This window comes from Aedes aegypti, chromosome 3, assembly GCF_002204515.2.
Source record: "Aedes aegypti strain LVP_AGWG chromosome 3, AaegL5.0 Primary Assembly, whole genome shotgun sequence".
Taxonomy (NCBI): domain Eukaryota; kingdom Metazoa; phylum Arthropoda; class Insecta; order Diptera; family Culicidae; genus Aedes; species Aedes aegypti.
This window is the reverse complement of record NC_035109.1, coordinates 362,726,657-362,749,653: the sequence shown is the minus strand read 5'-3', so window position 1 is coordinate 362,749,653 and position 22,997 is coordinate 362,726,657. Positions and strand designations below refer to the sequence as shown.

General features: G+C 35.6%; 1 protein-coding gene across 6 annotated transcripts in view; it reads left to right on the top strand.

Moving 5' to 3' along the window:
• LOC5566875 (phosphatidylinositol 4,5-bisphosphate 5-phosphatase A) overlaps window positions 1–22,997 on the top strand; it is a 60,874-nt gene that overhangs the window by 12,037 nt on the left and 25,840 nt on the right. For all 6 annotated transcript variants that reach the window (XM_021854622.1, XM_021854623.1, XM_021854619.1 and 3 more), the window contains one exon: window positions 293–656. In XM_021854622.1, the coding sequence (XP_021710314.1) occupies window positions 628–656 (29 nt within the window). In that variant the 5' untranslated portion in view covers window positions 293–627. The remainder of the gene's footprint in view (window positions 1–292; window positions 657–22,997) is intronic.

Below are 22,997 nucleotides of genomic sequence, written 5' to 3'. Positions count from 1 at the left end.
GAACACATCATCTAAGTTAGTTTATTTGAACAGATTCATGATATGAAGCATCCTTTCAGATATTTTCAAAATAGTTTTAGTTAAAAGTGCAATTCCTTATTTTCCATTCTTTTCAAGTTACTATAGCAGTATCTGTAACTTGATGGAATTTTGCCTCAAATTAGAAAATACAGCTCAGAAAACGAAAATATCCCTTAAGCATTACCACGATTACCTCTGGTTGCAGCCTAGATACGTCAAAGACTTCAAATGAAATCTGACCATCATTCATGATCATTTTCATCATTTTTAGATTTTCCGGACCACAAACGTCATTCATCGAATTATAAGTAAGAGTGTAACGCTAAAGGATCCGGTTGCAGTGCGGGGTGGTGAAATTCGAAACGTGTGTCATCTAGCGACGAATGTGTAATTTGGAGAGATTCTAAAATAGATTCTCGTCATTAGTGTCGAATACAAAAGAAGAACAAAAAGAAGAAGAAGCAGAGTGTCTGTGATTGATATTCGCAGTGGCAGAGGAGCAGCAGTTGGAAATATCAGTCACGAGAACGCGCGAACTTGAAGATCTACCAGAACAGCTGGTAGATATTTTTCAAGACCGGAGAGCAGTTTAACTGGCGCGAAAGAATGAGTCTAGACAACAACTGGGACGTGAAGTGAGTATCGCAGTGCATGTACATAGATTTAATTTTTTGTTTATCCATTCTGAATTGAAACATTTTGTACGTTCGACTGAAACACTTTTAATCTGTCGTAATCAAGTATTATCATAACACCTGATTCAAATTTTTTGCATTAGATAGAAATGTTGCATTCAATTATTCGCACATCTGTATTTCAAAATTCAGATAATTTAGAAAAATGATACCTTCAGTATAGTAGACCAAAAGGCCCATGTTTATCTTGTGAACAACTCGGTAAGAACTTTTCTAAAGTAAGTCAAACTACGGTTCCATTAGTCGATATCCATCATGTTATCGACTAATGGAACCGTACTAAAAAAAACACCAGCTACATGAAAAAAGCTGTTAACAAAAGCAGTTACGCTTTTATCAAATTTTGTAGCTGAACTTATAATAGTCCCAAATAAACTGAAAATTCTTTATATGAAACCTCTATTGAGACATGTTGTTACGATGAGAGGGGTTTCAATATGTTAGTCAAATGTAAATTATCAAGGGCTTACTTATTGGAAACATGTAATCAGAAGACACATTGTTTGAGTGTTTAATTGGAAAATTGAAACCTGAATTCGCGAAAAAAAATGCGTTTTAAAGAGACTCCAACTCACGACTCCGTGTACGCTAGACCAGCACTTTAATTAACTAAGCTATTGAACACATTATGATTCTGCTGAATAGAAACCCTTTGAATCTTCTGTTGCACGACAAAGATCTATCTATTTGTAGCTCGAGGCTGATTTATCTCTGTAGAAAAGTTAGAGCACAAGAACTACTAGAACACAAATCGCAATCGGGATGTATGTAATATGAGAAAGAATAATGCAGTCTCGCATAAAACATATGTGCCGGAAGACGGCAATGAAGAAGTTGATTTATTTTATAGTTGGAAAACGTTATATGTTTCTAATGATTTTCCAAATATTGAATGTTCTTTTTTGCACAAAGCACGGTGTATCCGTAAACCTCACACGTTTGTTACTCAAAGCGTTGACGTCAGGCATTGTATAATATGACAAGACAAGCATGATATAGGCCTGATTGCTACAGATTTCTATACGATTTGAGTACACAAGTTCGCTTTTATCAATACTCAACCCGATTGCGCTTAGAAGATAACATGTACCCGCACAATTAAAACGATAGCGATAACTCCAACCGCAAATAGGCACTGAACTTTTTCGGGAACAGCTTTACCTAACCCATGCTGGCGGCTAGCTTTATCTTATTCAAGATAGATAGGAGCTCTGAATAGTACACGAGCCCTCTATCTAATACTTTACATGAACACTGAACACACAGCACGCAGTTGATCTCCTTGACCGAAGTTCAACTTATCAACGCATACGATGAGGGCGCCTTTTCGCACATAAACAATCAACTAGGGTAGAGGCACCGATTTTGGCCATATTGATCGTCGTAGCCATAATAGATTAAACAGCGTTTTACAAAGCAATCAACATCAATCTTCCAAAAAAAAAAAATCATAATTCCCATATAATTTAAAAAAAAAATCCTAAGTCTGGCCAAAGCCGGTGCTTCTACCTTACTATGGCTAAAGCTTCGATGAATGGCAGAATTTCTCATATCAGCTGTGTTCGTCATTCGCTATTTAAGCCGTAGATCTGAAACATTTGCATGATCGTAAACACGATTTCACGGGGTTCCTCCGGGCATTGAAATTCCGACAGCGATTGACCGGTTCTCCGTGACAGTGACTCCGGATGCCCATGAATTCCGCGCAAAACATACGAGAAGCAACATAGGGGTCATGCACAAATTACGTCACGCTCCGAAGGGGGGGGGGGTCAACCCGAGCGTGACAAACCATACAAAAATTTCGGAGGACTCATACAAAAAACGTGACAGAGGGAGGGGAGGGGGTCAAAAAAGTTGAAATTAAGCGTGACATAATTTGTGTACCATCCCATGTTGCAAACTAACTGTTTGTTTTAAACCAAGCCAACTACCAAAACTCTACAAATGACGCAACGACGATCGTAATGATACAACAATTGTTGCGAGCATGACCACAAGCAATTAAGATTTATGTGTTTGGTTTTCGGTTGATCATAAGTAGCAGTAGTGGTGGCTGTTTGTCAGGTAAAACCGCTCGAAAGGTACGATTGCTGTGGACGCAGAAAGTACAAACGCCGACATGGTTGATGGCGGAATATGTGATGCAAAACTTGTGGCCAACCGTGTTTGAAATATAATAATTCATTTCAGAGCTCTGTTATTGATTACATTTGGTCGGAGCGTTTCACCCACTCAATGGGTTCTAGAACCTTTGCTGCGAATCTATTAGAATCAGTGGGCCAAAATTAGACGAACTCACGTGAACCAAAGTAGGGTAGGTGAGCCAGTGTTCACCACCCTTAGGAAAACTGGTTTTTAAATCAATCTAGAGATTTTTAAATACTCTTCATGTTAAACAACAATGTTAGTAGGAAAAATGTAAGAACTGATCAAAAGCTTTGTTTTTGTATTTAAAATTGGGGTAATGAATACTGGACCATTTGCACCAGTATTCGCCATGTTTTAAATTTCGGTTTCTGAATTCATCACCTACGTTGATCTCTGAGGAACACCAAGGGAGGAAAAATGCTACGCTGAATGATTTTTTATTTTCTTTTATTTTCACAGCAAATTATTGTTGGGATTGAGAGGGGTACTAGAGAAGATATATAATTTTTTTTTCTATCTTTATTAACGAGATTTTTAGCCCTGGGCTAGTTCATCTCGGGACCAACGGCTTTACTTCCCTTCCGAAGGAAGTCGTCACTGAAATTTTTAGTGATTATATCGGGGATGGGATTCGATCCCAGGTCCTCGGCGTGAGAGGCGTGTGTTCTAACCACTACACCAGGGCCACCCCCAGAGAAGATATAAACCGAACAGAAGGGCATATAGTTTCAGAAACAATGAAAAATTAAGCAATCGGGAAGTGACATATGACACGTCAGTCTGTTGAGTATTTTGAGCGATGAAGTTGCGCTGGAATTTATTTTCTTGCATTTCGATTGAACGAGCCATTAGCTTTGAATGTGTTGGTTTCTCCCTCCGGAAACTAGAATTATGAGGTATTATAGAATAGTATATCATATGTTGTGGGTGGTACTATGGCGAAAACCGGTACACCAACCCTAGATCGATTGAGCTGAAGGGTTAAGATTTGTTCCACGAGGCAATGGCCACGTTACCCAAATTATACTAATCGTTACCATGAGTTGAGCATTTGTTTTATGACTTCTACGGAAGAGGAATACAAATCGAACGATTACGTATCCAAGCTAGTATTTTTATTCGAGTAATATTGGGTTAAATTAAGAATAAAAATATTTTTTTAACTAATTCAAATAGTACTATACAATGAAGTTAAAACACACTAGAAAAATGCTAAAACCCTCTATCAACCATGCTATTTTAACTGTATGTAGTTATAATTAATTTCATCAAATGGGAGTCAAAGTCGTAACGTGCTTGAGTGAAAAAACTAATTTGCCAAACCAGTGCGATAACATCGAACCGCAATCGAGAAGCGATAACGAAAATCCACCGTAAATCGACCATGTTCGACTGGGCTCGGTGGCTTCATTTCGTTTTGTGCTTATCGGTTTTGCCTAGGTTAGGATCACTTAAGTTGTAAATGTGATTTTATTGTTGCTTTTGTCACTGATGACAAAAGTGACTGATAGATTACGTTTGGTTTCGTTGACTCGAGTACGGTTTTAAGACTGAAGCAATGTAATCCAACTTCAAACGCTGAAATAGTTCTGTGAATTCCTCCTGAAGCAATACACTGATCCTTCATATGGTTTCACAGTTTTTATATTTATTTTTGAAGCTTAATTCTTCAGAAGCTTCTTATAATATAATTGGCTCGTTTCCTTGAACAGTGGTGGTCCTTGAACAGTGGCGGAGCTAGGGTTTTTGGGGCCCGGTGCGGAGTAAATTTCGAAGGCCCCTCGAAATAGGGGTGTTTGCCAATTGAATTATCGATTTTTTATATGCTTTTAGTCAATATCAATATTTCAGATTGAAAATAATAGACCTTGTATTCATCTATTGTTATAGTCGTTTTTAACTTTATATTTAGTAATCAAAATGTCAAATAATGATAAGTAATGTTCCGATACGACTGTTTCAGGGCTGATAGCGGCAAAGTGTCTAAAAAAGAAATTCTTGAGACTTCATGCCTGAAAAAAAGACCAAAACAAGACTGAATAGTAAGGATTCTTCAAGTAATCTGACCAGACAACTTTCAAAGCGTCTTTTTATAAGATTCTGTGGGACTTAATTATTGTTTTCAGAAATTCCATCACAACTTACCTTTAAGTTATTAATTTGAAGATTTCTTTGCTTCTCAAGAAAATGCTCCAAAATTCTCATTCAAGGTACCGTCAGGACGCCATTCACCGCTCATGCTCCATTTACCGCTCATTGAATTATTTTGAAAAATCTGAACACAAATATTCGCAATAAAAGTTATTAGTATACCAAAATGTAATAGTATATCAAAATTAATAGTATCAGAATGAAATTCATATGATTTCATATTAAAAAATATTTATAAAAAATATTGTTATGCGGTAAACATGAGTTGAACAATGATTTTATTATGGCATAAATCGATAAATGCTGTTTAGCTGTCATGGTTTAATATGTTGCCGTACTATAGCAATCTGCTGTGAAAGAGGTGAGAAGATGATTTTGTATACAGTTAAACCTCCATGAGTCGATGTTGCATTACTCGATATCGACTCATGGAACTATACTAAAAACGAAATTTCATGGTTACTATGATGGTCCCTCAAAACAGCTTTCCAAAGGATCTCTGTTCCATGTCTCGATCGATATTTCCATGAGTCGATGGTCCCTTCAATATCGACTCATGGAGGTTTGACTGTAATACACAACGATTAGTATGTATTAGTGCACCGCTTGTGTTTCACACAGCAACCCATTAAAATGTAACTATGTGTGACGTCATACAGTTTGTTATCGAACATTTCTGGGGCTTCGTTGACAGCACGGCATAAAAATTAACAAGGCAGGCTCTTTACTGATGTAAATATCGAATTTGATTGTAAACATGTGACGTCACTCCTATCGTACTATATACCTTCCGGACCACTAGATCATTTTTTCGCAAATTTGTTCAAGCTGTACATAGTACTACAGTACACCGTGGTTGCCAGCAACCGTTTCGTTACCAAGGTTGTTTCGTGTTTTGTTACTCAAAAAAAAAAAAAAAAAAAAAGAAAAAAAAAACAGCACGGGAAGATGGCACTGCAGGTGATTCGTGTATTTTAGTCCTAACTTTTATTTTATTTTAGGAAGGAATCTTCAACGCAGGAGATAAAACCATGAAAGGCACAGTGAAATACTGGTAGGAAATGGATGGGCATGAATGGAATGGGTTTCACAAATATTTCGCTCGATACATGGATGATCCCAGTGTTGTAAACAATCGCGGTAGTCGACACGTTTTCGCTGATATTCGGCAGCGCTTCCCTTAAACGTTCTCACTGTACTGCTTTCACTGTATGTGAGTTACATTCGACATAACAGGCAAGATCAAACTATTCATGCTGTTTATGATCCGATGTCTGAATTCTATGCAAAACTTATGATTTATGCAAATGTCATTGTGTCAGACGACATTCAATTGACACTTTTTTGTGTATGTCGACGTTCATTCTAAAGCTCGTGCTGAGACTGCTGACTATGGGCCTATTCACATGACGTTTCAAATCAGCTGATCGGGAAGCTCTTTGACAGTTCTTCTAAGGAGATGACAGTCCCGTGTTAGCACCGGTCTTCCACCGATGTAAACAAATGCATAGACGGACCTGTCACATGAAAAGGCCTATGGCAACGAAACGAACGTCACACAAAGTGTCGAATGTTTACAGCACTGCATGGATGTTTCATGGAAGTAGTGCCGAAATCCAATAAGATTGCGAAAAGTGATTTAACTCACGAGTTTATTGCCAAGAAATGTTCTCGATTTTATTTATTGCCAAGAAATGTTCTACGAATTTTACGCCTAGGTGTTAGCTCTAGATTTTTTCCGGTCTAACTTCGGCTTGTTTCACGATATGGAGCGTTTTGTATCCACTCACAGAATTTCATTGAAACCGTATGACGTCAGCCTAATACAATCAGACACTGACTTTCTACACACCTCTTATACATCGCATTGGTACTATGGACCGATACACGAGTTCACTAATTTGACGTTTGAGCGGTGCCGAATTCACTCATTGCCATGGTCACGTAAATGACACGGCACCGCTCAAACGTCAGATAGTGAACTCGTGCACTGGTCCATATTACAAAGATAACAACCTGCTAATAAAGTAAATTAATTCCAACTAGTGGTGTTATAGGGGCTCGTACTTAGATTTAGAATGGTCTACAAAATGCTTGACTTAGAATGAGCAGTGTATGCCGCCCTACACATGTATCATTGGCATACATGTTATTCGGTACCATCATACATTATCCATTCAAATGTATACAAATCACGTTTTATTTGAAATTTCCCTGCAAAAAGCCTTGCACCAATAATAGGAACACTGTTTATTTAGTGGAGGTATGTTTTGAGAATGGTTCCTTTAGTGGTACAAACCATTAATTTCTTATGGGACCTAGGTACTGATGTACCACTATAGGTACAAAGGAGCAACAATTTTAAGCTAAATAATTGTATTAAATATTTTTACAGTGAAATTTCATAGAAATTGTTCGATTACTTGCATCATTTTTACATCGTACATCATAGAAAAATATCACCTAGTCATTTATTAGTTCGAAACATGCCAAAACACACTTTCTTCACTATTGGACCTACCTCCACCAAGGAAGCGTTTGCCCTACCCGATTTTTGACAGAATTTAACGTGTTGAAATAATGTTAAATGAGCGGTGAATGGCGTCCTTATGGTACTTTGAAAAATCCAATCAGACCTTTTTTCAAAGATACCCCTAGATTTTTTCCCAATATTACCCTTAGAAAATTTCCTTGAGAAGTTGTCAAAGAATTGTTACAAGATTTTTCTAGGAATTTGTCCAACAAAAAATTAAGGAAAGCTTTCAGAAATTATTGGATTGAAATCCTAAAGATATTTCTAAACGAAAGTCTAGGATAGGTCTTCAGAGAAAGTAATTAAAAAAAATCTGAGATTTTTCGTTGTAATTTCGTTATTGGGCTGCTGTCCCGAGCAAAGTCGATATCAAATTGATAGCAACCTTCATTATCGCTGTTATCAATTTGATATTATGTTATCAATGATAACCGAATGATAACAAAATTGGTTATCATTGTATCCTTGACAGACATTTTTGATAACAGGTTGATAACAAAATATGTTATCAGACATCTTTTCTATTACATTTTTATAAAGGGTGTAATATTAAACAAGGTTGACTTTTAGTCATCTAAAATTCTGTAAAATTATTTGGAGCGTTAGTTTAATCCAAAACACTCATCTCTCAAAATGTTTCCCTGATATGACCATAAAATTCAAAATTATATGATGATGCAAATTTAGTTATCAACTTGATCTCAAAGATCACATAATTAAATACTACTTTGTTATTCGACAAACAAATTTGAGTTCTCATTTTTGTTATGTTGGCTGTTAATTCAGCCAAGCTGACAACAAAATCAGTTATCAAATGATGATAACCTGGTAACAAGATTTGTTATGATTTTGCTATTCAACTTTGCTCGGGGAAGTATTTGCTAGGGCGATTTCATCTTAGCATATCTTAAGAAATAGTTTAACGAATCTTATGACGAATTCGTGTAAGACTTACAAGTCGAATCTTTGTTACAATTTCTATAAGAATCCTTGGAGAAATCGTCGTACGTATTCATGAAGAAAGCTCTGAATCAATTTCTAGAAGAACTCCTGAAGCTGAAAATTTAAGAACCTATGGAGTAGTCGCGAAAAAAATTCTGGAGCCTCAAGAATTTACATCAGGATTTATTGCAATGCGGAAAAAAGGAAAAAAAAAAGGACTTAAGATACTGTTTTGCGTAAGAATGAGACTTGATAGACCTTTATTCACCTCTGTTCGTGTTTTAGAAATATACATACGAATATTTATTTCGGCTTGATTCTGTTTACGGCGCATAATATGTTTCCAAACCAGTTCCTGGCTTCTTAAGGCTCAAGTTATAGAGGTCTCCCTGATGCTTAAAATAACAATGCTTTTTCTGAATCTAAAACCACGATGTTCTGTTGAAAATTACTGAAAATTACTGAAATTTACAGCGTTAAAATAAACGCTACCCTAATCAATACACTAGATGATATAGGGGCCCCTATCTATTACCAATTCAAGTCTCACCAAATCTGATTTTCCTAGTATCTATATAATAAAATTAGTTAAAACTCAATTTCTAATGCTATGAGTAATGTTCACCATGATTTTGGGGCCCCTAAGCACACGATGCCCGATGCAGACCGCATATACCGCACCTCCCTAGCTACGCTACTGTTCTTGTAAGATTTTCTGAAACATCTCTGCGACTTTTTTCTAAAACTATTGTGAAATTAAGATTTTGCAAAGAAGGAAATAAATAAGGTCTATAAATTATTTAATAAGTTTGACTTCTTTTTTGACTAATGCAATAATTACTTTGACACATTCCCGGTGTTATTCTTTATCGCAATAGAACTAGTGGCTACCATAAAAATTTGCGGTTTGATACGGAATAGAGGATTACTACAAAATTGTTTCACAATTATATTGAAATTATTATCAAAAAAATAATAATTTCTGTTCCATTTTTGCTAGAAGCTTTCTGATGAAATTTAAAGGTAGCTGACGAAAATACAATACAATTAAAACAAAATTATAATATCGAGGGCTGTTTTAAGTTTGTTTCAATAAAAAGTATAATTTTTACAGAATTATTGGAGGTTACAATGTAGGATGTAATAGATGCGATAAAGATTCAAATGTAACTTCGCAGACTTTACGTTTCAGGAATCCCCGGTCAACAAACTGGGATTTCTATATTGAATTGATTGCGACCAAATTCCATGGATACTCTTCGTCCATTAAAAATCCAAGTGATGCCATTGAAACTACAATATCTTATATTATGGAAGCTGCATGTCCTCTGCGGTCTGTGAAGACAACAAGTGGTACCCCATAATGAAAATCTGATCCGATTAAACTCAAGAAACAATGTAGAAGTAGTTGGAACAGACGCCGTTTAGCTGGATCACAGTCGTTCAAGTGGGCTCGCAAGGCTTACAGGAAGGCTCGTCGTTCTGCTGAACGATCCGGCTGGAAAAAACCTTTGTACAATTGTTTCCAGTTTGAGTAAAGTCAGTCGGCTGAACAAAATCCTTGCAAAATCTAAGGATTTCCAAGCGGAAGAAATTCGCTTAACTAATGGTGACCTTACTTCTTCTAATGAAGAAGTTTTAGAATGGTTATTCAATACACACTTCCTCGGATGTGTGGACATAGCATCTATGGATTAACCAAATGTCTTTTCATGTAGTTACGAGTCTCTGGTTTTGGTTCGTAAATACTGAATCGATTCAATGGGCACTCAATAGTTTAGCTCCTTTTAAATCTCCAGGAGCAGATGGAATTTATCCTGTTCTGCTCCAGAAGGAATATGAGCTTATCAAACATTTTTTCAAAATGCTACTTGTAAGCAGGTTTGCTACCGTGTATATTCCCAGATCCTGACGTGATATTACTGTAATGTTTATCTCGAAAGAAGGACGTGCGTCCTATTAGGAAGCGAAGAGTTTTCAGTCTAACCTCTTCTTTTTCTTAAATGTCTGGAACGCATTATCGATCATCACATCCGTGATGTCTATTTGACAAACATACCTCTCCATGTGAATCAACATGCTTACCAATATAAACAGTCCACAGTTCCTTTTTTACAAAAAGTTGTATACGACATCAAGAAAGCATTCGCTCAGCAGTAGTCTTGCTTGGATGACTTCTTGGGATATTGAGGATGCCTTTGATATTGGAAGCTTCACGAAACCATGGGCTGCCCACACTGATTACCAATAGGATTTATCAAATGCTAAAAAATCGCAATCTCTTCTCGACATTGCGTCAAGCTGCGATTCGGTAATTGAGTGTTTGCAAATGCCCCCAAGGGGGAATCTTATCATCACTTTCGTGGAATCTCGCATAAAAGACGGTATTGAGCGGTTTTCCAACTTATGGATTAGTCGATGACCATTTAGCTATGATAGTTGGCATGTACTGTACATAAGCACCTTGTTCGACCTGATACTAAATGCTATTCAGATAGTCGTTGACCCGAATAAAAAATCAATTGTTCTTTTTACGGATAGACGCAACCGTGAGGGAATTTGACCTTTACGTCTTTTTGGCACTGATAATAATGTGGGTGATCAAGTAGAGTATGTCGGAGTCATTCTAGATTCTAAATTTTCCTGGACACCTCACATTGAATTCAGAGTCAGGAAAGCTTGCATGGCCTCATACAAGAAGCACTTTCTGGCTCTTATCGTTCATGGGTATTGGATCTACTGGAGAAACATCGTGAGTCGTAGATCAACACATATCGAGCTCATGAATGTAATAGATGGTAACTATTTGTTCATTTCATTAGATACAGACCATCCAAATACGCGATACTTTTATTGAAATTAAGTCAATTCCAGAACACAGAACACCTGTGTCTTTCATCACCAATTATCATATGCCATTTTTTGTCTCTGTACACACATCAAGTCGAATCCATTGTACAACATACACAACTCTCAGAAAGAACCATCACATTCCAGTGCGCTTCGAAAACTCGGAGAAAGGATTCGATAGCAGTGCATCACCAATCGTTCGTAACATAGACGCAGCTACCTATTAGCATACATAGGTATGCTGCCTATGTACAGCCTATATAGGAAACTCTTTTGTGCACGAAAAATCGATTCTTTTCCACTATCACTCGCAGTAGTCGTCGCATTCGTCTCATAAATAACTACCACCGATTATCATTTGGTTTATTTTATTCAAAACCACCACCGAGAATTTGTTTTTGTTTTCAACAACTGCGAGCACGCGATTAGTCACCGAACCGGCCTCTTCGTTGATTCCAGACTTGGCACAGTTACATCACTAAACAAAATTCCGTCAACTTTGGAGTTGCACAACATTTGCCGTTCGACACCCGTCAGCTTCTCGATGGAGCGACCAAATGGTCGGGGTCAGGGTTAACGATTTTTGCGATTTCTGGCGGTTTTATACATCTGTTGTTGTTTAGTGTGTCGTTTCCAGTTTAGTGTTCACGAATTTAATTTGAGCAGAAAAAAAACATGCCATGACAGTTACAACCCTGACCATCACATTGCTTTGGATGATTGATAACTTGTTTGAGTTTGTTTTTGTTTGTCACGTGATGGGAAGTAGAAGTTCATCCTGAATATAAATTGACGGAGATAACTAAGATTGGGTATTGTTTATCTTATTGGCATTACGTTTCCTCGGGAACAGAGATTGTTTCTTGGCGTAATGTCTAAGATCACTTTCACAGTTTTTAACTGAGAGCATTCTTTGCCCAAGTTACAATTTCTTCGACCTATCATCCATTCAATTTACTTCGTAGTTTTACCATTTTTGTAATTTGACTTTTAATCTATTCGATTTGTTATCCATTCGATTTTTTGTCTTATTGACCACTCGACCTTATGTTTCATTCAAAATACCTAACTTCAACCTTCAAATGATGGAATCATATCTGCCTCGTCAGTGGATAATCAAACCCACAACTTGACGTCATCTTCTCTTAGACTCTCTCGCATCAAGTGAGTCCTTCCCAAACAAGAAATTCGCAATCAAACCACCTGCATCGTCTGCTTGAGCACGTTTCCGTTTTTCGTCGTTTGACCTACTTTGGGGCCTTTTGTTCGCACCACGGTCCTACGGACAGAGGAACCCAGGCACTTGGGTGCAACTTGCTACTGCTCCAATTGATAGGCTGCACTCGGCCGGCTATGACAGCGAACAAGCGCAGTTCAGCCAGAATGGTGAATTGCACTTCAACAACGAGTGAAGCTTAACCATAACTAGGATTTTCATCGTATAACGTTGTTACTACCGCGGAAGTATACACATTTATGTTCGGACGATTGAGGTCGTGAGGCCTACTGAAAGGGATTTCTGACTAGAGTGGAATCGATGCAAACCAATCAATCGTTTTCTATTTCAAGATGATATGAGACTAAAAACGACAACTTTCAAGATTCATAACATAAAATGATTGAGAGCTGATCTGCCCATAACTGCTTATTTGTCACATTCGATATTTTTGACATTTTCGAGTTAATACCGGGGAGAGTCATCAAATGATAATTACTTTCGATCAACTTACTGAAATCTGTGAGATTGCTCCTAGGGTTCCTGATACTGACCTCTTTTAGCGAGTACCGGTTCTACGATACTGTAACTCTCAGTACCGATAGTACCGGTGAAATACCGGTACTGGAAGATCTTCTTACAATAAATATAAAACATACAACTTTTCAAACTTATCAATAAACACAAGTTTACTGAAGCTTATTCTGAATTGAAACAATAACAGATGACGGTATTAAAATGATAAAGTAAACTGTTCTTACTTCATAACTCATCATATCTTTGAGTATAGATATGTGCTGAAATTCAAACCTTGTCTGACGTGTTGGACCTCATTCATTGTCTTTTAATATACCGGTACTCAATGCTATCAAGCATGGGAAAATTCACTCACTCATCCGAACGCCACTGATAAAAAATAGCAAAAAATCTGCTGCTGCCGAACATTCAGTAATAGCTGAACCGTACTGGGTGGTGTGTAGCATGAAAGCGTCGAAACCGATTGTGTAAAAGCAAGAATCGGAACGAACATGAACAGAAGTGAATACCAATACACTTGTATCTGCGAGGCACGAGTGAACGCATTTAGCGAATGCATTGAACTGACTGAGCGGATTCCCACTCATTGAATCATTCAGTGGTGTGGATTGCCAGTCAGTGAACGCTCATCAGCACTCAAACCCGAATGCCACTCGAACGAAATCAGAATGTAAACAATCATTCGGTATTGCATTCGGCTGCTTTCGGCTTTCAGAATCGGTAGCGACTCAATCAGTTGCCGTTTTTTTTGTTTCGATTAGTGCTCGCCGAAGAAGAATGGGCAGTGAAAATTGAAACGTTCGGCTTGGTTAAATAAACGGCTTTCTCGCTCCCGATTGTGCGTGGAAGCAAGTGAGGGAAACGCAAAAACTGAGTGAGTGTTTCCCATGCTTGGTTACTATAGACGACAATCTTGAACTTATAATCCAACTTAAAAACGTGGGGAGAAGGCACGGACTCGCGATCCTCCTATAAAAATTATATGACAGAAGCTTTGTCTATTTTATGTAAAAGCCTCTAAATCCGATTGCGGTGTAGAGAAAAGAATATATATTTTTTTTATCCAACAGTGAAACAACTCAAAAATTTGCTGTGCAGTTTATGAGTCAGTCACTCTGAGTTTCAAGTTCCATCATGGTAAAAACGCGTTCGATTGAATGAAGTGATTTCTTGACTCAATTCAGAATACCAATCACCATGATTTAAAGAGTGCTAACTTTTGATTGTCTCTACTGTCGCTAGCACTAGACTAGACTAGACTCTGAAGTGAAAAGTCGTTGATTTTGAACATCATGTCTGTTGTGAGCAATCAATCATTGACAACTAAGTGTAGAAAGTGATTGAAACTAATTCAACTCCTTCTAACAGATGCAGAGTCTGGCGGAAATGTTTATTTAAACTTTTTTTTTTCATTTCAAATTAACTTTAAAATATTTGCTAGCGACCATCATGAAAACAATTCCCAAATATGAGTTTTTATACGGGTTTAAATCGTGTAGAAAAGTTGGTTGAAAAATGGTGGTTGTTCAAAATGACCAAATGGATGGGGTAGAATACCATTTAGTATGGAGAACTAGTAATTAGCAACCAAGTTTCTCCATGAGTTTACTCTGTAGTATGAAAACGCTTATTCCTGTATGAAATCATCGGGAAACCTTTATATTTAGGCAAAAAAGAGAAAAATGTTAAATTTCACCGGAAAATTAGGGAAAAATCTCTGAGTTTATGTCCAAAGGTTATGGCGGCAACTCTTAGGTAAACATATTTTAACATCGTCTGACAAAGAATACTAATTGAAATGTTCCAGGAATGATTTAATGATATGAGCCATTTAACCCCATCAGTGCATCTTGGACCATGTTCCTCTACTTTTTCTACACTGATTCTCATCCATTTTCTGAAATTCGGTGGCAGCAAATTCATTTTCGCTTGTGAAAAAAAATCATTTTCATCAAAATGACATACAAAAACACCGGCAAAATACAAAAGTTGTATTTTTTCTTGAAACACAATCATGATTCATTAACTAGAGGCATCACATTGCCGTTTTCTTACACCAGTTATATAAAATTCATTTGTAATTTTGTATATTCAATTTTCAATTTCAGTGCCTCTAGTTGAAAATGAATTTTGAAATGACACCAACTGTGAAACTGAAGGCGTGCGCGTGTTGCACCAACTCTCTTCCTCGTCGCAATCGCTCTCATTGGCTTCGTGCAAGCAGAGTTTGTTTTTGTTCGTTTTCGCATTGAACGGGAATCATTCGGCTGATATTTTACGACACTGATTGCAATACGAACACTTTATGTATCGTTTTAGCATCACCTCACATCAAGGCGTCGATAGACGCGTGGTGTACGCACGGGCCTAACGATCGCAAGATCCTTGGTTTGATTCCAGGTTGCCTCGGAAACATTTTTTCTTTTCAAATTGTTGTTTCAAAGCTATGAATTTCAACCCGATTTATTGTTGCGAATTTTCAAAAGGGTTCCTATGTATTTCGATAGTCCATTTGCCTGAGTGTAGTTTTCATAATAGTAAATCAATAACTCGGACTTATTTTGAGCTTTTTCATTAACTGAATTTAACATTATTAGGTTATTGCAGGTGCATATTTCAATCATTATTTTCTGATACTTACATTCAACCAAGCCAATAATAAGTGAAGTCACCAATATCATAACTTCCAATTACTTAGCAATTTGCTAATGGGAGTTCTATACGTGGTTGGCCACCATCATAAGAACATCGCTGACAATATGTACTATAAGCTAGCTTTTTTCACATGTGTTGTACGAAATAAAACAACACGACTATTGAGGAATTAAACCGGAAGTTATAGATTTCGTAGAATTTTCAATTTGAATTTTGTGATTCCGGAGGAAACTCCCGGATTTTAGATTTAGATTTAGATTTCAGTTGTAACTCCTTAGTATAAATGTCTGGACTTCGAAAGTAGTTCTCGTATTCCGAAGGGAGTTTTGGGATTTCTTTGAAAATTTTATTAAAAGTGTAGGTTTTATAGTGAGTACCGTCTGACGGGGCTACTTTTATTCCGGGGGCTACCTTGGACACTCACGTTTTGGATTTATTTCCAGCATAAATATTAATCTGAGGCATTTTGTGTCTTCAGCACTTTTATTAACCAATTTATGTTCAACAATCAGGCATGAATATTTTTTGGAACAACATCAACAGATAGGGCCCAGATAGCCGTAGCGGTAAACGCGCAGCTATTCAGCATGACCATGGTTCGAATCCCGCTGGTCGAGGATCTTTTCGTAAAAGGAAATTTTCCCGATTCCCTGGGCATTGAGTATCTTCCTACCTGCCACACGATATACAAATGACGGATTTCACGCCAACTCGACAAAGGGATTGGCAGCACCCCTTCAGAATTCAATGAAACTTTCTGGGTGTGAAGACTATGTGAAACTAAGATACTTTACATACTTTGTTTTTTCAAAATCGATCTAGACTAACATTTGGAATGGGTCAAAGTTTTTTTTAACTTTTTTTTATAAACCCGTATAACTTGAAAACGGTAAGACCTACAAAAAAGTGTTGTATGGAGGACTGTCGTGAAATTTCCTGACGTTTTAGAAAAAAATATCAAAAAAATAATAACACATTTTCTACACTGAAAAAAAAATATTCAAAACTTTAAAGTCGATTTTAAAAAAACGGCCACTTCAGATTTTGATCATCCTTAAGCAAAAAGTTTCGTAATTAAATTTACTAAAAGTCGTCATTACATTGCAAATTGGGCATATTTTAGAGAAAAAAGTTTTTCTAACATCGAAATTTTTAAGTCCCAAAGTTTTTTTTTTCACTTTTTTTGTAAACCCGTATAACTCGAAAACGGCAAGACCTACTAAAAAGTGTTGTATGGGGGACTGTCGTGAAATTTCCTGACGTTTGAGAAGAAAATATTGAAAAAATAATAACACATTTTCTACACTGAGAAAAAAAATATTCAAAACTTTAAAGTCGATTTAAAAAAAAAACGGCCATTTCAGATTTTGATCATCCTTAAGCAAAAAGTTTCGTAATTAAATTTACTAAAAGTCGTCCATACATTGCAAATTGGGCATATTTTAGAGAAAAAAGTTTTTCTAACGTCGAATTTTTTAAGTCCCAAATGATTTTTTTATTTAATTTTCTTTTCGCTTTAAATAGCCTAGTCTGATTATATTTTCAAGTGATATATGTGATTTAATCACAAAATAGATTATATTTGTTTTATTGGTAGTAGTTAAAAGAAATAAAACGAAATTATACGGTTTTTTTGATTAAATTCAATTGATCTCTCACCATACCGCTTATGAGAAAATCAACTCCTTCTAAAAATCCGATGGGTTTTTTATGGTTGGAAAGATATCACAATAATATTTAATTTCTTATTTGGTCAAAGCCAATCTTAACAGGTGTCTGGAAATATTATGCTTATGAAAAAAGTCGTGGCTTGTTTTTATTTTTATTATTGCTATATATCCTAAAACGTAGTATCTGCACATGAATATTTACATTATTTTTGGGCTTTACTGAATAAGTTGAATATTTTTGGTTCATCCTCTGAATTGGTATACCGTTTGGCTGCAATTTGTGTATCACTAATAGGCATAAAACAATGATATTTTTGTGTACCAGGGACAGTTCTAACCTTATCAAACAATTCCACCAATTCCCATGACATTTTAACATATTGTTCATTAGATTTATAACAGAAATTTAATTTGGTGATACATGTATCAGTTTGTTTCACTGCCCAGTCGAATAGTTCTCGCGGAGTTGCGATTGTGTTTCCATAGTATTTTGCAAGACTTGCTCTTTTTGCCATTCGCTTGAGAGTGCCACCAATAGCGTCACAGGGGCCTTTGCCGTGGGATGTGGCAAAAAGTGCCACTCTGCTTCCAATCCATGTATTTTCTTGAAATTACATAAGCTGGCATTTTTTTTATAATGAGCTGCAGCTCCATCTGACTTAAAAATAACTTTTGATTTGTCTAACAAAATTTATCAATTTTGAAATAAATAGCTGAACTGCTACTGTGTCATGGGTCTGATATTATAATAAAACTAACATTTTCCAATTTATTATCTTTTTATGGTAAATCTAGAATTGGTGTATCACTGCTTGGGAAGTATTCCAGTGATATCCTTGAGCAGCGTTATAATTTTCAGAAAAGTTGCTAATTAGCAGTATTTAACCTTCGTCCTTGACGCTTTTTTTGTCTTTTTTGTTTCGTAGAAAAGAAGACTGTTATTTGCAAATAAAATCATGAGTTATGAGCTTATCAACTTTTTTTAGGTAGATAACAATACAAACATATTCATTATTTCTTATTCATCTGGCGTTTAAGGCAGGTACGTTTAGTAAGTTTTTTCACAACACTTTTTGTAGAAGAGAATTTAATGGGATATGGATAAGGTTGTTACTTTTCAATGTTTGCAATACTGTTGTGATACCTTTCGAACCATAAAAATCCGTCGGATTGTTCCTCATAGGCAGAGGCGAAGTCCATTGATTGCCTTCATTTATAAAACATAATCACTGTATAAATCCGTTTTTTAACTATTCTCAATAAAAATACAATTTATTTTCTGATTCAAACTCATTTATCACTTGAAAACACGATCATATTTGACAGTTTAAAACAAAATCTTTGAAAAAAAAATTCAGTTTTGGACTTAAAAAATTCGAAGTTAGAAAAACTTTTTTCTCTAAAATATGCCCAGTTTGAAATGTATGGAAGACTTTCAGTAAATTTAATTACGAAACTTTTTGCTTAAGGACGATCAAAATCTGAAATGGCCGTTTTTTTTTAAAATCGACTTTAAAGTTTTGAATATTATTTTTTCAGTGTAGAAAATGTGTTTTTATTTTTTTCAATATTTTTTTCTCCAACTTCAGGAAATTTCACGACATTCCCCCATACAACACTTTTTTGTAGGTCTTACCGTTTTCGAGTTATACGGGTTTATAAAAAAAGTGAAAAAAAACTTTGGGACTTAAAAATTTCGTTGTTAGAAAAACTTTTTTCTTTAAAATATGCCCAATTTGCAATGTATGGACGACTTTTAGAAAATTTAATTGCGAAACTTTTTGCTTAAGGATGATCAAAATCTGAAGTGGCCGTTTTTTTTAAATCGACTTTAAAGTTTTGAATATTTTTTTTTTTCAGTGTAAAAAATATGTTATTATTTTTTCAATATTTTTCTTTAAAACGTCAGGAAATTTCACGACAGTCCCCCATACAACACTTTTTTGTAGGTCTTACCGTTTTGAGTTAAACGGGTTTATAAAAAAAAGTAAAAAAAACTTTGACCCTTTCCAAATGTTAGTCTAGATCGATTTTGAAAAAACAAAGTACGCAAAGTATCTTAGTTTTACATACTTTTGACATCCAGAAAGATTCATTGAATTCTGAAGGGGTGCTGCCAATCGCGTGTCGAGTTGGCGTGAAATCCGTCAATTATTGGTGCAAGGGAGCAATGTTTTTGCGTAAATTTAATTATTTATATGACTTTTTGATGTAATAAAAAGCTGAAATTTGGCAAATCGACTTAAAAAGAGACGATCCATCCACCAAAAATCGCACATGTCGAAAAATGTACGTTTTATTCCGTAGTCCAATCTACTGGTACATTAAAACCATTGGTACCGGATTTACATACATTGTGATAAAAGGAAGGTTAGTTTACTTTCCGCGTCAATCAGTATTGTGCCACGTTCTGTAGCATACCGTGTTTCTTCGAAAATTTCTTGCATTCCACATCCGACCAATCGTTTCTTGGATGCTTATGGCATCGTTTTGACTATCATCCTGCATTTCTCAAGAGGGGCCGCATAGAGCTAATCCCATTGCGGTAAAATGGTCTCAAGATGCTACGTGTTTGCATTGACGACATCTGGCTGGTTTCGCTGATGTCGGATAGATTTGAACGCAGTCTTAGGGGCCGTTCATAAATGACGCAGCATTTTTTCATTGATGTTTTACACCCCTCCCCCTTCATAGCATTTCGTCACAAATGCTGGTACTCCACCTTGGAAAATTGGAAAATATGTAGCATATCAAGGATTTGTTTTCCTTAGTGACTGGGTTGAAACAAAAAATTGGAATTCTGAAGTTTAATACAAAGTTTGATATTAATTACTGACTGAAATGTTAGGATACTTTAATCTAACAGTTTGATATACAGTAGCGCCCAAAAGTAATTTGGAAAACAGATTTAAATAAACATTTTCGTGTTTAAGTTACATAATTTTGGTTTTTAGTTTCATATAGGCTAAATATTGCTGATGTTACCATAAAAACCAGGTTACCATAGAAAATATGAAAAAGTGTGTGATTAGATTGATGAAACTAGTTGCTGTCGGTGCAATATTTTTTATAATATATTCAACAGAAATTTCGTTATATTACAGTTTTGTTTTCTTTAATCATTCGTTTTAGGAAATAGATTTCAATGAAAATGATCAGCAAAATATATTAATTTGAAATGAATTATCGTCATTATTATCCAAATTCAAATCCATTTAGTAATCAGTGGCCAGATATATAAAATATTATACTTGAAGTATTTAGAATGTTTACAAAATTTTAGCGATTATTATACAAATTACCGTTTTGATTCATTTTACGGACACTTAAGGTCTCAGAGCAGTAAAATTGATCAAAAAGCATACAAATTGAAACATAATGTATTAAACCTTTGCGTTTTCAAGCTTCCAAAACACTTAACTTGCGAATAGTGGGTGAAGATTTGGATTCCATTGCTTGAATTACCTAAAATAAATAGAAATTAGTGATCTCTCCATGATTCTTATTCCGGACGCAACCTCACTTTTGTTTCATATTACGGACACTTTGTTTCGAATTTCGGACAGCTCACAAAAAGTAAAACTAAAATAGTTAAAATATAAATTGAACTTTCCCATCCGAGGGAGCAACGTCAAAACTAGTTGCGCGTTATAAATTCTCATGGATTGCTATGCAAAATTCTTATTAAACGTGCCTGAAAGTTGGGAACTTTTTAACGAAATATTTTGAAACATTCCAAGTGAAATCTTTCCCATACAAAGTAGAGTATCCAGAATTTGAAGCTGTCTGGAATTTGAATCAGAACGGTATTCATATCTATTAATATTTCAGTTGAACTTCATTATCGTTTCCATACTTAAATAATCTTACATAACCTAAAATGAAATAGTTAAATAATAAAAATTCTTCAAATTACCGAGTTATTAAGAAAATTTAATGATAGGGCAATTTCGATAACACTCGAATATGTTGTTCTCATTAATATTCAGGCTATTCCATCAACAGATATCAATGCTCAAATCAAATCGATGAGTTGATCGGGAGGAGATCTCCTGCAACATCGAATGCATAATTCACGAAATAAATATCTTATTTTAATGTAATATTTGCCAAAAAGAACATATTTTATTCTCTTGAAGAAATAAAGCCCCAACAGAAAATACGAACAAAGCTAAAACGACTGCTTTATGTCTTGTTAACAAAAGGCAAAACAATGTACTCCAAGAAGTTAAAGCATTGATTTTTAAATATTTTATTAACTTATTTTGTTTATTTATAAATTTATCAATTTAGACACGAATATAATATAATATTAACATAATTATTTAAAGCTTCAAAACATCTTGTTTGATTGCAGAAAATCTAAAATTTCATAGATTTTGGGATGCATGTATTATCATCCAAATATTTTTAAAACCTGTACTGGTTGAATGTTTAACGAATTATATAAATGAAATTTTGACGAATTATTATCGTAATGACAAAAAAAATTTTTGGAGATCACAAAGTGGTGCGATAGGTTTCCTAAAATAAAGAAGTATGCTATTCACTAAATTTGGGGTCTCTGAATCTGAATCAAGACTTAAAAATCTTACAACTTATTGATAAATCGGGTAATTTTTTAATTGAAAGTTGCGAATTACAGATTACACCACATTAAACGCCTAAAGGTAGGCAATTTTCTTTGAAATTAGCAACCCTCCTGCAAAAAGATCATTTTTTCTCTAAAAAAAAGTATTTGAATCCTCAATACAAATTCGAAACTGGGTACACAAAACATATCTGGAATGTATGAAACAGTTTATCAAAACTGTAGCTTTGTATAGCCGTGGAAAAAGTCGATTGTTTGGAGAAGAACCCTTCAACAGTTCATGAAAAATTTCCTAAAAAATCTGTTTTTCCATGAAATAATTACCTTGAATGCCAAACCGAATTTATGAAAATCAAGAGTAGCTATCAGGTAATGCCACAACTTAGAAATTGTGATAATTGAAATCGTGTCATAGCTCTTATAACAGTCTATACATGTGGGTACGGGAATGATCAACTTCTCCCCGCTGATCAACTACACCCTGAATTACGGTACTAATTTAATAACCCAAGTTTTTCAGCGCCTCTCTTTTTACTGACTTGATTCAAAATGCTACGTCCATTTGTTAGAACCCCTCCCTCTCCCTCGTCACAAATTCGTGAAGCCTCCCCTTCCCCCTAAAAAGCTACGTCATTTATGGACGACCCCTTAGTACAATTGACCATAGAGTAGGAGTCAGTGTTAGCACTACAATAGGTTCTTACTTCATTCATATCGGAGAAGAGGTAATTAATTTGCGATTCTTTCTGCTGTTATGATCTCCAGGTGTATCGGTACGGGAGGCCAGAAATAGACTGGCAATATTTAGATGCTACGAATGGCCATTATATTTATATTTCTGACCAACTTGAGCGTTTAAGTCTCCTATGTAGATCTTAACGTTGTGGTTTAAGCGGTTGCTCTTTCTTAAGAAGTTCGAGCTACACGTAAGATGCGCCATCATTGCTATTCCGAAGTAAGGGTTATAAACGTTGGTAATCCAATA